Here is a 16,783-nt window from a genome sequence, read left to right as displayed (position 1 = left end):
CGTCACCCTCATGTTGAGTAGCGAAACTATTATACAGAGCCAATATTTCACGGCAATCCATTACACAATGTCATCTCAGAAGCAGTGGACCGTCCTGAACAAGGAGAATGATTTCAATGGCCTCGTCCTCGGTGATGCGCCGGTGCCGAAGTGCGGTGAGAACGATGTCCTCGTGAAGCTTAATGCGGCCTCTTTGAATTACCGCGACCTGATCATTCCCAAGGTGCGTTCTAGCCTTTCCTCCCAGAGACCGTTGTTTATCTTAGCTCGTTTCCGTTGGTCACCAGACTAGCCCCATGTCCATCAGCTAACACATCCAACAGGGAATGTACCCTTTCCCTCTGGACCTTCCGGTGGTCCCGGGCTCTGACGGAGCCGGTGAGGTTCTTGAGGTTGGAAGCAAGGTCTCCTTGTTCAAGAAGGGAGACAAAGTGACTACTTTGTTCAACCAGCAGCACCAATATGGACCTATGAACTCCATTGCCGCCCACTCTGGTCTTGGTGGTGTCATCGATGGCACTCTGCGTCAATATGGTGTCTTCAATGAAAATGGCCTGGTTCAGAGCCCGAAGAACCTCAACGATCTGGAATCAAGCTCTCTTACCTGTGCTGCTCTCACCAGCTGGAATGCCTTGTATGGCCTGAAGCCCTTGCTTCCCGGACAGAGCGTCCTGGTCCAAGGAACCGGAGGTGTCAGCATGTTCGCCTTGCAGGTATGCTCCTTCTAATTCTCCCCAGCAGAAGCCAATTTTCGATCTGACAATCGTCCCTATCTGTCTAGTTTGCCAAAGCGGCCGGCGCGACTGTGATTGCCACGACTTCGTCCCCCGAGAAGGCCGAGAAGCTGAAGAAGCTTGGCGCCGACCACGTCATCAACTACAAGACCCAGACCAACTGGGGCGAGATTGCCCGTGGTCTGACGCCTAACAAGGAGGGTGTTGACCATGTCATCGAAGTCGGAGGCGCCGGGACGCTCAAGGAAAGTCTCAAGTGCATCAAATACGAGGGTATCATCAGCGTCATCGGCTTCCTTGGCGGTGGCAACCCGGCGGACCAGCCTGTGGTTCTCGAGGTTTTGAGCAACATCTGCACCGTGCGCGGTGTCTACGTTGGAAGCAAGGCCTTGATGCAAGATATGATCAAGGCTATTGAAGTCAACAACATCCACCCTGTGATCGATGACAAGGTCTTCACCCTTGACCAGGCCAAGGAGGCGTACAACTACATGGTAAGTTTTTGTAGATCTCGTAACGTGGATTTTATGCTAACAAATACATTCTAGTGGGCCCAAAAGCATTTTGGCAAGCTGACCATCAAGATCGATTAATTGATACTATAGCGTACTGTCTATAGTATAGTATAATGCTGGCTGTGAATGTTCTCAGCAGGCAATTATGTATGTCACGAATAAATATTAAAATATTGATCCCATTAGTATCTGTAAGCGAGTAGTGCGTGTGAATGCAAAAGTAGCCCCCTGCATTCAACGTTGTACGGCAGGACTGTTGGTTCCCTGGGAATATACCTACCTATACTACGGGTACTTTTCCTCTGCCAATATATACCCTGGCATTTCTTTGATACAATTAGTACATGTTTCCCCTCACCGCATCGTCACTGCCAGTCCAGCTCATCGTGCATTAATGGCCCCGCCCCCTACCTCAACACCCTTGATCTTTATTACTATATACTGCCTAGAAGAGTAGGATTGTCTGTTCCAATCCGTTCATCGAAAACCAACGTTGCTCTATTACAGCATATAATATCGTCGGGCGGAATCCAAACACTCAATGCAGGCCAAAGCGGGGAAGACTACGTCACTTCCCATCACCGGCCCGGGCCCCAATTCTACCCCATCACGAATTCATTTCGCAAGTCCGGCGCAGATGGGATTGTTCTCTCGAGTGACATGTTATCCGCCTCTGGGACAAGTCACTTGCGTAAAGAGACCGTACAGAACGCTGGGTCGCAAGGACGACGATGTTGTGAGTGCTTGATACTACTAGGTAGTTGAAGTACATGAGACTGAACTGACCCGCTTATTGTGTTCACAGCTTCGGTTCACGGTTGTCATAGAATCAAGCAATACATTCCCGGAGCAGAACTGGGAAGCGCAGATATGGCATAACGTCGCTGGTTCTGATTGGGGAGCGCTTCCGCTCGAGAAGTGCTCCTCCTCGATTGCACCGTTGATGAATGGGGATGAGGGCAGCTACAGCAATTATCGTTACGTCTTTGCTGGGCAGATAGGTCTGTTACAGAATGGGGGAACGGCCCAGTTTACGGTTCGGTTTCGAGCGTGTCCCGATGCCGATTGGGAGTGGGTGAACGAAAAGTATCATGTAGCCGACGGGGAACTGGTCTTCGGCGCTGAAGAATCCCAATTTGACCTGATGTCTGGATTGCCGGATAGAGAAGATCTTGCTAGGTACTTTGAGAGTCTTTCGTCTGAGATTCGGGTTGAACCGCGCCAGAGTGAATCTCCTGGTTCGAGGCTATGGTGTCTTTCAGGGAAGGCTGATCCTGCGGAGGGGTCACATTCTCGGATGACCAATATATCCCTCGGTATACCATCTTCGATAAATCGATATTTTGCTCTAGTGCGGTCGTGGACTCCGTGGCTGGCCCCGAGGCACGGTAAAGAAAAGCTGAAGCTGAATGAGGACGCACTGTTCTGTTCGTTCCTTCGCCTGGATGGAGTGCACGTTGTCCTCCTGCCAGTATCGGGAGTAAATAACGTGACGACTTTGTTGAAATCCGGAGACCTCGGAGAGGTCCTTGTCAAAGCGCAGAGTGATAACACCGATGCATCGGATTTCCAGGTCCTCGCTTCTGTCGCGGATGAATTCGATATAGCCATGTCTGCCGTCATATACGAGGCACGGAAGCTGACGAGACCGTATTCGGCCGATGGCCCAGCCGATCGAGTCCCGACTCCGGTATCGCCCCCAGGAGACGACGAGGTCCTGGTAGAGAAGGACCCTCACGCACAATGGTTGTCCGAGTGGTATGATGGATTGACGTACTGCACCTGGAACGGGATAGGCCAGGACTTAACCGAGGACAAGATCCTCAATGCGCTAGATACGTTGAAAGCTGAGGAGATCAACATCGCCAGTCTTATAATCGATGATAATTGGCAGACTCTGGATGGTGAGGGCGAGTCACAATTCAAGCGTCGATGGAAACAATTTGAGGGTAACCCGAACGCCTTCCCACAGGGGTTGAAGAAAACCATTGACACGATCCGTTGTGTTCATCCCAAAATTGAACACATTGCCGTCTGGCATGCATTACTCGGCTATTGGGGCGGTATCTCCCCCGATGGAGACATCGCTAGGAAGTACAAGACCAAAGAAGTGAGCATTGAGAATCCGGCAGCAGGAGGGCCTCTTGCACAGGCATTTGAAAAGGGTTCTCTGCTCGCCGTGCATCCGGATGATGTCCAGAAATTTTATGATGATTTCTTCCGTTACCTTACATCCGTTGGCGTGGATAGCGTCAAAACAGATGCGCAATTCTTTCTGGACCTTCTGCAAGATCCAGAAGACCGACGAAACTTCTTGAACGCTTACCAAGACGCTTGGTCAATCTCATCCTTGAAGCACTTCAGTTCGAGGGTTATATCGTCTATGTCGATGTTTCCTCATGCTATCTTCCACTCCCAGCTTCCGACTAACAAACCTAGCATCCTTCTCCGGAACTCCGATGACTTCTTTCCCGACATATCTGACTCTCACCCATGGCATGTTTTCTGCAACGCGCATAACGCACTTCTGACACGTTTTTTGAACGTGATCCCCGATTGGGACATGTTCCAGACAAGCCATCCGTACGCCTCTTTTCACGCGGCCGCAAGATGTGTGTCTGGCGGCCCGATCTGCATCACCGATGTGCCAGGCAGGCATAATCGATCACTGATTAATGAGATCACAATGCCTACTGTTGATGCACGAACGGTCACCCTACGGCCAAACCTCGCAGGGCGCACACTTGACATGTATCACGACTTCAACGAGCGTCACATTCTGCGTGTGGGTAGCTACACCGGATGGGCACGAACTGGTAGTGGGATAATGGGATTGTTCAACGTCTCGGACGTTAGCAGCTCCGCCATAGTTCCTCTGATGGATTTCCCGGGCATCCATGAGGGCTACACTGGCCAATACATCGTTCGGGCGCACACAAGCGGCAAAATCACCCAACCGATGCAGCCAACGGAACATGAATCCTTAGTGTCGGTGCAACTGGAGCCAAAAAGTGCTGAAATCCTCACCATGTACCCACTTCAATCCTTCAAAGTTCGAAGGGGACACGGGCGAGAAACGAAGGTAGCCATCCTCGGACTACTAGGCAAAATGACCGGCGTCGCAGCTCTCGGGACCTCGGACATTGAAGTTGAGACCAACGGGCGGCTCAGATTTGAAGTCCGCCTCAAAGGCCTCGGGCAACTGGGGATCTATTTCTCTGATCTGCGTGACTGGGACATTGACGATCATATTATGGTGATGATCCTGGGTGAACCTTTACCCCGGAAGACGGTGTGGAAGCAGGGAGGCAACGAGGCTACAGTCCTGATGATAGACGTGTTGACGGCATGGAAAGACTTGGGCCTGAGCCCAGGCTGGAGTAATGATGTTCTGGTACAAGTTTTTGTCGGTTAATGCAGCAAAAGTCGCTCTGTTGAATCGGTGAGCGTCCTTCGTGGTTCAAGTTACTATGTTTTCGATGACTCCAAACCGTATGATGCAGTGGGCTCCAAAATTAGTACTGTAAGTATTGTCAGTAAAAAGGCGCTTCGTATACTCCGTACAAAAGCGCGCTATCCCCGAGAGGCCATAATTGGCGAAGCCGAGGGACAAGCGATGATAAACCGAAAACAAGGTAAAGACGCCAAGCCACAGGTGGAGACAGTCATGTGGGGGAATCCCGTCGGCGCAAATGACTTGTCACCATCACTCACTCCTGCCATCTCCATCCATCAGTCTGACTATAGCGTCACTTCCATACTCATTGATTCATAAGAGCTCTCTGGGGAGGCCAAAGATGACATACAATTTGTCGTCCGACTTGTGCTTTCTAATATGAACCATGAAATTACCCAGACGGACACAACGCCTCCGAAAGCGCACGAGGCATGGAGATGCAGCGTTTGTTCATCGGCTTTTTATCGCATTGATCACTACAAACGTCACTTAGATACGCGTATGTCAATGATTTTCGAAGAGAGCAAGAATTGCACACTAAATGCTGGTTGGTTGTGATTCTTAGACACGAGGGATAAGCCCTACAAATGTATCTTTTGCGAGGCCCCGTTCAAACGAGGGTAGGACACTACTATCAAACCGTCAAGTAACAGCCTACTAATTGGAACTTGCACCAAGGGATGTACTGCGCCGGCACTGGAAGACTTGCGCCGTGCGCAAAGAATCTGGCAGAGCTATCCCAGACCCGCGGCCAGGTGGGAAGGGCAAAAAGGCATGCGATAGCTGCGCCAGACTAAAGAAGTCGTGTAACGGAGAAGCGCCTTGTGTGGAGTGTCAATCCCGACAGAAACAGTGCACTTATCAGCGGCTCTCTGAGACGCACGAGCCTGATTCCCGTGTTCGGCGTTCTTCACGAGAAGACGATCACGAGAAGTCTATTGAAGAGGACAGCCAAGTTCACGATGCAAAGCAGTGGAGTCTTGGACTACAGACCTTCCTCCCGCCTGTGCATGCCTGGTACGGAGAACACAATCGCTCTACCTAATTTGGTTAGCTGCATGCTCATGTTGAATGACGTAATATTACTGGTATATATCATGGATCAGGGTCCAAACTTACTGCGGAGTCAATTTGGGGCAGGAAAATGTGGAAAGATCAAATCGCGAAGATGAACAGAATGATCTTAATTGATTACAATAGGGAAGCAATTTGGAACACAATGAAAGCTTAGAATTGGACTCTACCAGACCGAAGCCTCGGCCCTCATGCTAGAAGACTCTGAATTGTTCCACGGACTTCAACCTCGGAGGCATCAGCATTTTCCAAGTGATTACAGAAACAACCTGCCATATATTTGCCCATCATCTCGTCTGAAAAAGGAAACGACCGTCGCATAAGCTCTCAGCCTTTGCCGTCTCCCGCTGGTGATTAGTGTCTCCACCGTCGGGATTTCTCCACGCGGGGCAAGTCAGGGACGGACGTTTCATGTTCCAATGAAATGCTGTGTTTATCAATGGCACCGTTCTTGTGCCTGGCCCATAAATACTCCATGGTCGCGCTCATGCTTGGAAATATCTTGTTCAGCATATAACCGTCCTCTCCTCTGCTTCCCTTCCATAGGACCGATAATTTATTGCAAGGCAAGCTCACTGTCCAACTAAGATGTCGCCACACGCAACCGCCGATCACTTCAATAACTGGCCTAATGACAAAGGGGTAAGTCTCGAAATCTCCACCCACAGGTTTATTCTTACTTATCAATCTTGCAGTTCGATGCGGACTCCGAGCAAAAAGATCCGGTCGAGCTGCCTGTGACTGGCAAAATCCCACCTTATGTGGCCGGCACTCTCTATCGCACTGGTCCGGGTAAACGGACAGTCGACACAGAGCAGGGTGGGTCGTTCAAAGTAGACCATTGGTTCGATGGGTTCTCCCAGACACACCGATTCCAACTTGTTGCCACGGAGAACGCGGATTCTCCCATGCGTGTTTATTACAATTCCCGTTTCTCCACGGACAAATTGATCGAAGAAGTGCGGAAGACAGGGTCGGGCGAGCGCCTGGTTTTCGGACAGAAGCAAGACCCATGCAAGGAAGCCTACAAGAAGGTTCAATCGGAGTATGTCCCTGCGCCGTCCGAGGTCAACGTTGGCGTGACGCTCTCCGTGAACATGCCCGGTCTGGGGGCATTGGACGGCAGCAGCGTCGCAGACGGGCGGTGGAACACCTCGTCCGGCATCAAGAACCTGTACGCGAAGACAGACTACAACATATTCAAGCAGCTTGACCCCGAGACTATGGAGCCCATTGGGCTTGCATCGCAGGGAAACTTTCATCCCGACTTGAAGGGTCCTTTGTCGGCATCGCATGCACGGTCTGACCCCAAAACGGGGGATGTGTTCAATTTCAACTTGGGATTCGAACCACTTCCCACGTACCGCATCTTCCGCGTCTCTGCCGCTACCGGAACGACGGATATCCTGGCGACCTTCTCCGCGGTTCCAGCGTACCTTCATTCCCTCCTTATCACCGAAGACTATGTAATCCTCTGTGTGTGGAACTCGCATCTGTCCCCCGCCAAACTCCAGACCGGCAGCTTCGTAGACGCGATGCAGCCGTTTGATTCATCCCAGCCGGCCAAATGGTACCTCGTCGATCGCAAGACCGACAAAGGGCTCGTTGCAACCTACGACAGCGCGCCATTCTTCAGCTTCCATACCATCAACGCGTGGCAAGAGCCATCGCCCAACGACCCCAGCAAGACCGATATCGTCGCGGAAATAGCGACCTTTGAAAACATGGAGTTCGTCAAGTCCGTATACTACGAACGGCTCATTTCGTCGTCCCCCGAGGCCAAAGAATACAGGAAGCTCCGCTCAGAGCAGGCCAAATCGAGCCTGACCCGATTCCGGCTCCCTAACATCCCCACCACGCCAACGGAGGCGGCCCAACCCGCCACTGTGGAATGGTCCGAAGGCAAGGAGCTCTCGCCGGAATTGCCCACACTGAACCCCAAATATACCACCCAGAAGCACCGCTACACCTACGGCATTATCGACACGAACGAGTCGACCTTTTTCGACGGGATCATGAAATTCGACAGCGAGACCAAAACGTTCCAGACCTGGAAAGACCGCGGACACTCGCCAGGCGAGCCTATCTTCGTCGCGGATCCGAACGGTACCAACGAGGATGACGGCGTACTTCTGAGTGTGGTTTTGAACGGCCCTAGTGGCAAGAGTTATCTTTTGTGCCTGGACGCTCACAATTTGAATGAGCTCGGTCGAGCTGATGTCGATGGACCGGTGGCGTTCGGCTTCCACGGCCAGCATGTTCCCCTTCGCAGTGGAGCGCCCACTGGCGATTATTAGGGGGATGAGATTGAAGCAGTATTGTGATCTAGCCCTTATTCGGCTGGTTAACGATAATGAATTATCCTTGTTGACGTGCTCTATTGTAGTGTCCTTGATGGATATTTGGCGTACACAGGGAAAACAGTCGAGCAGACATCACAGCTAAGTCGAACATTTTAAGATGATTGAAGTGGATTCCAATCACTACGGTATCGGTATATACTTTATATACTCCGTTACCAGGTACCGTACTGCACATGGTTTCGGTCCGAATTTAGAAACAATTAATTAAGTGGATGGAGACATAGAAGGGCGTGGACGAAACGGGCCATGGCACGGGAACATAATATATAGCATTCAATTCTTGACATGAAGTTCATAGTAGTGAGAATACAACAGACTTGACGGACCTGATTTCGGATTGTATATGCAGAAATCATCCGATTGATCAAAGGATCAAACAAGGGACATATATTCAGATTAGTGTGGTGGTATTATGCATCAGGTGCTGAAATCAAAGGTCAAACTGGCCGTCCAAACGATCAGGCTCACGACGTTGTCCCTCAATATCCCACTTGCGCGATGGACTGACCGTCGGGCCTCCCGGGTAGCCCTTGTACAAGCAGGATTTGTCTTTTTTCTGAAAGTTGGCAATGGCCGCCTGGCCTTCACCACCGAGGACCCAATTGACGAAGGCCGTGGCCAGGTGTTCTGTCTCGCCCTTGGCTTTCGTAGAAATGATGATATCCGCCGGGTTGAGAAGCTCAGGAACCTTATCCCCACTCTTATAGATCTTGAATCTGTTGATGAGGCCTTCGTCTTCGTCCCTTAGGGTGAGGAAGGTTCCGCGGTCGGTAATGGTAAACTCTTCCAGCAGAATCGCCGCTTTCAAAGCCTGGACAGGATATGCAAGATATTGGTGGTACCACTTTGAGTACGCAGTCGCCCACGGAACCTGTTTCTGTGTGAGCCTAACACCTATCTCTAGTTGACATTGAAATTGAAACAGCGACAAACCTGTCCGATATTGATCCACAGCTGCGCATCCTTAATGTTGGTGGCCGACTTGTCGTACCGGCTGAGGAAACGGACAGTCCCATTTTCGGCCGCGTTGTAAAGCTTTGAGAAAGTGGAAGTAATATCATCAGAGCTCTTGATGTCTGGGGTATTGTTTTTCGGACCAACCAAATAGAAGTGATCACGGAACATGTAGCATGGTCGTTCAGTATACTCCTTGCACTCACCGAAGCAGGGCATCCCGCTGGTGGCATTCCCATGATATTTGCAGCCCTTCGCGATACCGGACTTTATGGCAATGTCTTCGGCTGCAACACTGTAGGTGATGCCGATATCGACCTTGCCGGCGCCCATATTGCTTATGGTTTCCGTAGTATCACCTTTGACCCACTCCACCTTAAAGAGATCGTGACTGTGGCAATCATCTGTCTGGTTTTTGATAAACTTGTCGGAAAGCTCTGTCGATGCATCAACTGTTAGCATCGCGAGATGTCTTCCCTTTGTCTCTGAGAGAGCATAAACCCACCTTTGACTAGGCCACTTTGGCCAGCGCCACCGTTGCCGATACGCAGCTTGACAGAGGAGCTTCCGGTGCAGCCCCCGTCATATACATTGGCAACGGCGGCCTCAGTATATAGGAGCGCTCCTAGACAAGTACCTAAGCTGTATGAGGGAGAGAGACTAAGGAATCGCATTCTGAAGAACCAAAATCTGAGAGGGACTGAGTGGATGGTAGATTCCTTTCACGAGACTTCATGAGACAAGAATCTGATGGGATACGAGGGGATTTATAGCTCAGAAAACCACCCATCGGATTGTTCTTCGTCTATGTCCGGCGTGAGAGGGGATTTCGTCGCGACCACGCTTTCCTCTGACTGGCTATGAGAAGTTCCAGTCACACCTTACTAACTAATCGTGACAACCTCACTGCGCCAAGTAGGTGAGCTACACGTGCCGATCATAAGATTGCCAAAGCCCTTAGCTCATCACTGGCTTTAAATTGTCGTCTCAATAATATCCATCGGCCGATCTGTCTCGATCGATAGATGGCCTGAACACATCTACAATCGATACTTCTGGGCTACTCGCATTGAGAAACTGCCGAAGTATGTCAGAAGCCCATCGATGGAGCAATTGAATGTGAACGTAACACGAACATGCAGGCCCCACCTATGCTACTCCACGTATTAGCAAACTACTCCGTAGATAACAAAGAACAAATTGCCATGCCGAACAGCACGGACCCAACTCCAATCCACCGAGCTGAGCCCGAGAACCTTTGACTTTCAAATATTGAGTCTGAGCTGATATTCAAGCACTAATTGCATCATCAAAGCCCGACAGTTTCGTGCGGCATGCTATCAGAATGGCGCTAGCTCTCAGCCAGGGCTGAGAGAGTGTGGAGATCCACCTTGTTCATGAGTTCCACAGCCGATCTTCTCACTTAGAAGCGTCAGCTGGAATTGTCAATCTCTAATCTTCAATTCGAATATATCTGTAGTCTTGTGGTAAAAGAATCAAGGTGGCTGGGAATCATCTCCGCGACGGTCTGAATGGAATCATTGGCCCGTTATAGACCAAGGAGTGAGAACGGGATTTGCATTTCCCAGTCTCTCGTTTCCAAAACTGCGGGGTGACTGATTCGACTCGCGGAGCTGACTTGATTGATGCGTGGAGATGGAGGAGGAAAAGGTGAAGAAAGAAAAGAATGAGAGATCATGTGCTCTGTCATTCTCCGCCAAGAACTCCAACTCCGCCGTCATTCTTCTATACTGCTTTCCTTCCACCACTCTATAGAATACCTCAAGTCATGAAACGCAGTCACCAATCCCACGCCCGTTCGTTATCTCCGCAAGAACAACAAGGCTCTCGCGTTCTGTCCAGTCTCCATGCATCCGTATCGCCTCCTCGGAAGAGATCAACCCCCGCCAAACAACCCCATCTGGCCGCCATCGAAGCTGGCCAAGTGCAAGTCACGGACCATCCGGCCATCATCTCATCACGACTGACTCAATGCATTCGTCCTTTTCCACCTGAGTCTCCGTGTCTAGATGTTGCAGCATGGCTAGGCTTATACAGGCGCAATGTTCATCCCAGGGGACGGCACTTCGTCGTCCACCAGCACGATCACCCCATTGCTGGGGTGCATTATGATCTCCGACTGCAGTTTTCCGAGACAAGCTCTGTCAGCTGGTCGATCATGTACGGTCTTCCTGGAGACCCCAACACCCGGCGTCTGAACCGAAATGCGACTGAGACGAGAGTGCATTGCTTATGGGTGTGTTTCTGGCTCCTCTTGATGGGGACATCAAGGTGGAAGATGAAGAAGCTGACAGGAACAGAACCATTTGATTGAAACTGCATCTGCCAGAACAGGTAGTATGCTTATCTGGGATACGGGAGAATATGAAATCCTTCCCCACAAGATGGACTTGGTAGGCCCGGAAACCGATGACTCCGGAACCGATGACTCGTCAGTCCCGGCGTCTAGTCCAGTAGATGACAGGAGCGAGAGCGAGAAGCTCTTCCAAGCTTTTCACGATGTATGAACGCCATCCAGCTAACAACATATGCTTGTTGTATGCGCTACTCACTATTTGACAGCGCAAAATCCGTCTCCGGCTACATGGCACCCGACTGCCACCCAACTACACCGTCACCCTGCGTCTCGACAAAGCTAGCAATATCAAGGGACAGTCGCCGCGGACACCTCATAAACGACGTAGACGCATACCGCAATCTACCAGACAAGCCAGCACACCTCCACCCGAATCATCAAGCCTAGACTCCAACACTGAAGACACCCAAAAACTCCCAGACCATTCAGACGATGAGAACGACGAGGTAGATACTAAGATTCGCGCCGAGAATGCCTACCCCGGCTCCGTTAACACCATCGGGTCGATCCACCAACGCCGCTGGTTTCTCACTCTTGACCGAACTAATTCCGGGTTTAAGGACGAGCCGGGATCTGGACCGGCTGGCAAGCGGTGGACAAGGCAGCTGGATGCGAACCACCAACGGATGCTGGGCTTCGAGCCGTTCTACGTTCGGGGACCTGAGGTAGAACGGAGTATTGTGACGGGGAGATTGGGGAAGGAAATCCTCGAGGATGAGGGCGTGCAAGGGTTTCTGCCAAGACGTGGGTGGAGGCCGATTTTGGAGTGATTTAGTACGTTTTTCTTGAACTACGGTGTCATGCCCGCGCGCGCGGCCTGCCTTGCTGATAAGTCAACGTCAGAAAGACTGGCATGATCCTCATTTGTCACCAGTCATTACTGTCAATAAATTCTACGAAATGGACCTAGTGCAGAGAACAATATGTGGAATCGGGGACCTTTAAACCTCGGGGAAGTCGATCGCCGACTCCATTTGGTAATTATGATCTAGTACGGAGTACAACTTGAGGGTTCATCCCAAACAAAGAATTGTCTTATAACAGGTTAAAAAAGCGCCGTCATACCTGACACTTCGAACCTCTTAACATGCCAACCCCTTCACCCGTCACCATTGACCACGGTCCGAAATTCCATGGGCCGACCCAAGGTTCACTTCAGGCTCGGGGACCATCTCCACACTCTCCGGACTCTCGGAAGTCGTTGACGCCATGAGAGTTAATAATTGATGGTCCCCGATTATCTCCTCTTCCCGGGGAAGTAAAAATTGAATCCCTTACTTCGCAAGTTGGGATGGCGAATTGTTCGCTCATTCTTATTTCTACCTTGAGTTGATATAGAGTGACGGGTCGGCACGATTGTCGCTCAACCTCGCTTCCTACACACTTGAGCACCATGTTCACCCCGGTTCATACCTCCCTGGGCGCTCTTTTGCTCTACCAGGGCTCCTCCGGCCTGCTGTTGCACAATGGAGCCGTCTTCGGTATCTCGTCCTTCCTGTCAGGGTGCGTCTTGAACCCCAACCAAGACAATGTGCCCATCATCGCGGGCCTCATCTCCAGCATTGCCCCGGTCTATCTATTCGCCCCGTCTTTGCTCCCGTCATATCCGGCTTCGCCGTCCACGTGGGCCGCGTTGGCATCTACCGTCGGGACTGGATTCCTGCTGGGCTGGGGAACAAAGGTATAGTGTGTAATGGCAACCAGAGAGGAGAGGCATCGGCTAATCAGACACGACAACGAATAGAACGGTCGAGGCTGCACATCGGGCCACATGCTGTGTGGTCTCTCGCGCCTGTCCCCGCGCTCGTTGATCGCAACCGCCATCTTCTTCACGACCGCCCTGCTCACGGCCAACTTCGTCGGCGGAGGTCAGAACATCCCGGCCTGCGCGGGGGGCATTCCCTGCTACACACCCGTCTACCCGTCGAGCCACGAACTGGCAGTCATGATCGGAACGACCATCCTCACCTTCATCACCAACTTCATTGTCGTGCCGCGCGTCCTGAAGCGATCCGAAAAGTCGAAGACGATCTACTCGTACATCGCCGGTCTGCAGTTCGGCATCGGCCTGATCTTCTCCGGCATGGCCGACCCGGCCAAGGTGTTGCGCTTCTTCGCCATCCTGACGGACCCGTCTCGCTTCGACCCGTCTCTGGCCCTTATCATTCTGTTCGGCATCGGCCCGTCGCTGATCACGTACCTATCGAAGAAACCGGGCCAGGACACGAGTGACAGCGCAGACAAGCCTACGAAGCCCACTTTGGCCGAGACCTGGCGGCTGCCCACGGCCACCGTCGCCGATATCGACTGGCGGTTTGTCACCGGGGCCGCGGCCTTCGGGCTCGCCTGGGGATTACGGGGAGTGTGCCCGGGTCCTGCAGTGCTGCGCGCGGTCCTGCAGCCCGTGTGGGGAGTGGCAGAGATGGCGGGGTTCATGCTGGGCAGTGCACTGTAGATATCGGAAGTTCCACGGTTCATTATAATAAAACAAGCCGGGTCTTTCCACACATACATAGCAAAAGCATAAATATCACTCGAATCGTATTATTAGGTATAAAGCCTAGCAATCGGTTCCTAATACAAGAACAAGAAAAGCAAAGGCGCCAATCAAGAGCTATGCAAGTAAATTACCATCAGCGCTCCTCAGTCATAAATAGTAGATGCATAACGAAGCGTAGAACCTACAAAGCAGGGGATATGGTGCAGTACTAGTAGTATCAAAAGCCAAAAAAGATTCCAGGGCAAAGCTTACAATTCAGTCTTCCTAGCCCAATTCGAATGCTTCTCATTCTGATGCCCCGCGTCCTTTGTCGAGCTATTCCCGCCGCTAGCAGACATATACTCCTCAAGCTCCAACCACTCGGCCGCAAACGCCGTGACAAGCATACTCCAGTCTTCCACGGTGTCCATATCCAGATGCTCCGCATCGTCGTCGATGGTGTGCCACACCGCAGGGAAGGGCATCCCCGAGCCAGAGGCGGCGTCAATAATGTGCAAGATCTCCACGCCGCGGTGCAGAAACGGCACATGGTCATCGCCGATGCCGAGGGACTTCGGGATCTGGCTCTCCGACTTGGCCGCGTCGGGGAACCACGGCCGGGGCGTCGTCGACTTGAACTGCTTCAGGGCGCGGAAGCGGCGCTCCAGCGCCGCTAGCTTCTTGTACGCCCAGTGTGTGGCCTCGAAGTAGGACTGGATCGTGGGGTCCTTGGCTCCCAGCAGATCCAGCAGCATGAATACTGATATCGACGACAGAGGCGTCTTGTAGGTCGACAGCGCCGGGTTGACCTCGGAGTCCCATTGCTCGGCCAGCGCGCGCGCCCCGTACAGGGAATCGTCGTCGGACCAGCTCTGAAAGGCCTCTTCCCCGTCCATGAATATAACCTGGATGCCCTCCGCGTCCTCGAGCGTGTGGCCGGCCACGCGCATCTTCTCCCATTTGGCGGTCAGGGCCGCGTCGATGCTGCGCATAGCGTGCATGATCATGGCGCAGGGGGCCGCGCTGTCGATAGCGCCGATGAAGCCCGTCGGCTCGAGCTTGCTGTCGTAGTGGGCGACGAGGTTGAGGCGGCCGATGTCGCCTTTGTTAGCCCAGGGCGGGTCGCGGCTGGCGATGATGTTGACGAACTTGACCGGTGTACCCTTCGAGACAGGCGTCGTCGACGTGGAGTTATGCAGCTCGATGTGCCAATTGGGGAGTGTCGTTCGGACATAGTTCACGAGGTGTTCGAGCACGGCTGTTGCGCCAGGAGTGCCGGGGACGCGGGGTTGGAGGATTGGCGCGAGGAGAGCCCCGTTATGGATGTCGAAGTCGCCGTTCGGACGCGGGAGAGAGGTCAGTGTCGCGTCGGAGATGTCCTTGTAGGCTTCCCCGGGGATGAGGAGGAGGAATAGCGCGAGGCATATCGAGAGCAAGGGATGGTAGAGGCCCCCGGTGGCCGACAACATGGCGATTCAGAGCGCGGGTGCGGGCGCGGTCATTGCCTGAATCGAGATCTGGCGTGGACGACGGGGGAGGACGTATATGGAATGGCGACGAGAGGAGTCGACGTGGAGGGATTGACGGAGAAGTGGAGATGAGGCCGCGACGGAGATGAAAGAAAGGCCAAATCGACGCCAAGCCGGCTTAATTCTGGTCGGAGATCTTTCCTTCCCCAACTCATCTCTGTTCTTCATCATTCGACTTTTCTTTTCTCCGACACCAGTATACACCACTACAGGGAGCTGGTCATGTCCTCGAGTCCATCATGAGTCGCCAAATCCTACTCAGTCCGCTTCTGCGAGCCTCGCTCCCTCGCGCCGTGCGGAGAGATCTCACCAGTCAATGGTTTCCCCGGTTGAAGACAACGAACGCCGCCCCAAAACCGCCCAGGAACGACGTCCCATACCTCAAAACGAAACAGACTGATGCCGTACCGCTTCGCACCGTGAACAAGTCGTCGACGACGCATGCGCACAACGCCCTGCGGAAAGGCCTCGGAGGTACGGGGTTCCCGCAACATATTCGGAAGGTTGGAGGATGGTGCTAAATAGATCGTCTAGGAATGCCGGAGCGCATCTTGATCTTCCATGCTGGAACAACCAAACCGCTCTTCTTAGGGGCCATACGGATCACGGCCCTTTGCCTTATGGTAGCTTCGGGTCTGCTCATCGTGCCGGCCTATAAAGAAGGCCAACTCCCGTTGTGGCTGGCGACAACCCGTCAGTCTCCACGGTCTTCCCTCCAGCATTGGATATGATTGATTGACCAGTTCCTACAGTTGCCATAGGATCCACGATACCGTTCTTCGTGGTCACTTGGACCTCTGCACCCTTTGTGAACTTTATCTATCTCTCCCTCCCCATGTTTGCTCGACGATCGAGGGACCAAACCCTACAATATGCGAAGAACCTGCCGCCGACAGCGACGCTCAGTATAATCACCACGGATGCGACCTTTGTTCCCCGCACCACCACGGTCCGTCTTGGTGACCTTGTCCCTGGCAAGTCGACCCTTCGCCCGGTCGACTTTCGCGACACTAAGCGTGGGCCCGCTCTTACGCTGAAGGGGACGCCCGATGTATTTTATGCTCCCCCGACCACCAAGAAAGGCAAACAAACGCCGGCCTACTGGCCCGGGCTGTGGGATCATGTGTATCAACAGATCCAGAATAATACCCGCCGGACCTGATTCTGAGTTTCGAGTCTTTCTTGCAACCGCTCTTTGTAGTTCTAGGAAATACCACAGCGTCCAGGATTCAAAAATACCCGGAAATCTTCTCTTCTTGTTGTCATCACTTGCCATTGACGGAAGTGCCGAGACTTGGTTC

The 16,783-nt window shown here is 52.4% G+C and overlaps 8 protein-coding genes across 8 annotated transcripts; 6 read left to right on the top strand and 2 right to left on the bottom strand.

The window, feature by feature from the left end:
- Positions 1–67: 67 nt before the first annotated feature.
- On the top strand, positions 68–1,327 carry P168DRAFT_298731 (zinc-dependent alcohol dehydrogenase family protein; the record flags this gene model as incomplete). The annotated part of the gene is made up of 4 exons (XM_024838293.1): positions 68–223; positions 324–713; positions 782–1,228; positions 1,283–1,327. 4 exons carry the CDS (start codon positions 68–70, stop codon positions 1,325–1,327), a joined length of 1,038 nt encoding a protein of 345 aa, XP_024690671.1.
- Positions 1,328–1,565: 238 nt separating this feature from the next.
- P168DRAFT_329047 (putative raffinose synthase protein Sip1) lies at positions 1,566–4,715 on the top strand. The gene is made up of 2 exons (XM_024841417.1): positions 1,566–1,985; positions 2,055–4,715. Exons 1-2 carry the CDS (start codon positions 1,791–1,793, stop codon positions 4,662–4,664), a joined length of 2,805 nt encoding a protein of 934 aa, XP_024690670.1. The 5' UTR covers positions 1,566–1,790; the 3' UTR covers positions 4,665–4,715.
- Positions 4,716–6,368: 1,653 nt separating this feature from the next.
- On the top strand, positions 6,369–8,077 carry P168DRAFT_329046 (carotenoid oxygenase family protein; the record flags this gene model as incomplete). Its single annotated transcript, XM_024841416.1, has 2 exons — positions 6,369–6,422; positions 6,476–8,077. 2 exons carry the CDS (start codon positions 6,369–6,371, stop codon positions 8,075–8,077), a joined length of 1,656 nt encoding a protein of 551 aa, XP_024690669.1.
- A 368-nt stretch (positions 8,078–8,445) lies between these two features.
- On the bottom strand, positions 8,446–10,250 carry P168DRAFT_40576 (uncharacterized protein). Its single transcript, XM_024841932.1, has 3 exons — positions 9,603–10,250; positions 9,077–9,534; positions 8,446–9,014 (listed from the first exon to the last, which is right to left on the bottom strand). Exons 1-3 carry the CDS (start codon positions 9,769–9,771, stop codon positions 8,574–8,576), a joined length of 1,068 nt encoding a protein of 355 aa, XP_024690668.1. The 5' UTR covers positions 9,772–10,250; the 3' UTR covers positions 8,446–8,573.
- Positions 10,251–10,886: 636 nt separating this feature from the next.
- P168DRAFT_240099 (uncharacterized protein) lies at positions 10,887–12,244 on the top strand (the record flags this gene model as incomplete). Its single annotated transcript, XM_024833697.1, has 3 exons — positions 10,887–11,354; positions 11,419–11,619; positions 11,681–12,244. 3 exons carry the CDS (start codon positions 10,887–10,889, stop codon positions 12,242–12,244), a joined length of 1,233 nt encoding a protein of 410 aa, XP_024690667.1.
- A 623-nt stretch (positions 12,245–12,867) lies between these two features.
- Positions 12,868–13,929, top strand: P168DRAFT_283830 (YeeE/YedE family protein; the record flags this gene model as incomplete). Its single annotated transcript, XM_024836086.1, has 2 exons — positions 12,868–13,155; positions 13,219–13,929. The coding sequence occupies 2 exons, from the start codon at positions 12,868–12,870 to the stop codon at positions 13,927–13,929; spliced, it is 999 nt and encodes a 332-aa protein (XP_024690666.1).
- Positions 13,737–15,524, bottom strand: P168DRAFT_292179 (glutaminyl-peptide cyclotransferase family protein). Its single transcript, XM_024837540.1, has 2 exons — positions 14,227–15,524; positions 13,737–14,088 (listed from the first exon to the last, which is right to left on the bottom strand). Exons 1-2 carry the CDS (start codon positions 15,420–15,422, stop codon positions 14,082–14,084), a joined length of 1,203 nt encoding a protein of 400 aa, XP_024690665.1. The 5' UTR covers positions 15,423–15,524; the 3' UTR covers positions 13,737–14,081.
- Positions 15,525–15,721: 197 nt separating this feature from the next.
- On the top strand, positions 15,722–16,644 carry P168DRAFT_320628 (uncharacterized protein; the record flags this gene model as incomplete). The annotated part of the gene is made up of 3 exons (XM_024840379.1): positions 15,722–15,956; positions 16,017–16,175; positions 16,235–16,644. The coding sequence occupies 3 exons, from the start codon at positions 15,722–15,724 to the stop codon at positions 16,642–16,644; spliced, it is 804 nt and encodes a 267-aa protein (XP_024690664.1).
- Between the last annotated feature and the right edge of the window lie 139 nt (positions 16,645–16,783).

Source organism: Aspergillus campestris (genome assembly GCF_002847485.1).
Source record: "Aspergillus campestris IBT 28561 chromosome Unknown P168scaffold_10, whole genome shotgun sequence".
Lineage (NCBI taxonomy): Eukaryota > Fungi > Ascomycota > Eurotiomycetes > Eurotiales > Aspergillaceae > Aspergillus > Aspergillus campestris.
This window is presented reverse-complemented; position numbering and strand designations above follow the sequence as displayed.

What these genes read in the sequence shown, in the direction of transcription:
- P168DRAFT_40576 (XM_024841932.1), bottom strand. Translation starts at nt 9,771, where the DNA reads ATGCGATTCCTTAGTCTCTCTCCCTCATACAGCTTAGGTACTTGTCTA. An exon ending in CCAAAGTGGCCTAGTCAAAG is followed by an intron (nt 9,535 to 9,602) that starts GTGGGTTTATGC and finishes ATGCATCGACAG; the next exon opens with AGCTTTCCGACAAGTTTATC. An exon ending in TGTGGATCAATATCGGACAG is followed by an intron (nt 9,015 to 9,076) that starts GTTTGTCGCTGT and finishes ACACAGAAACAG; the next exon opens with GTTCCGTGGGCGACTGCGTA.
- P168DRAFT_329047 (XM_024841417.1), top strand. Translation starts at nt 1,791, where the DNA reads ATGCAGGCCAAAGCGGGGAAGACTACGTCACTTCCCATCACCGGCCCG. An exon ending in GTCGCAAGGACGACGATGTT is followed by an intron (nt 1,986 to 2,054) that starts GTGAGTGCTTGA and finishes TTGTGTTCACAG; the next exon opens with CTTCGGTTCACGGTTGTCAT.
- P168DRAFT_292179 (XM_024837540.1), bottom strand. Translation starts at nt 15,422, where the DNA reads ATGTTGTCGGCCACCGGGGGCCTCTACCATCCCTTGCTCTCGATATGC.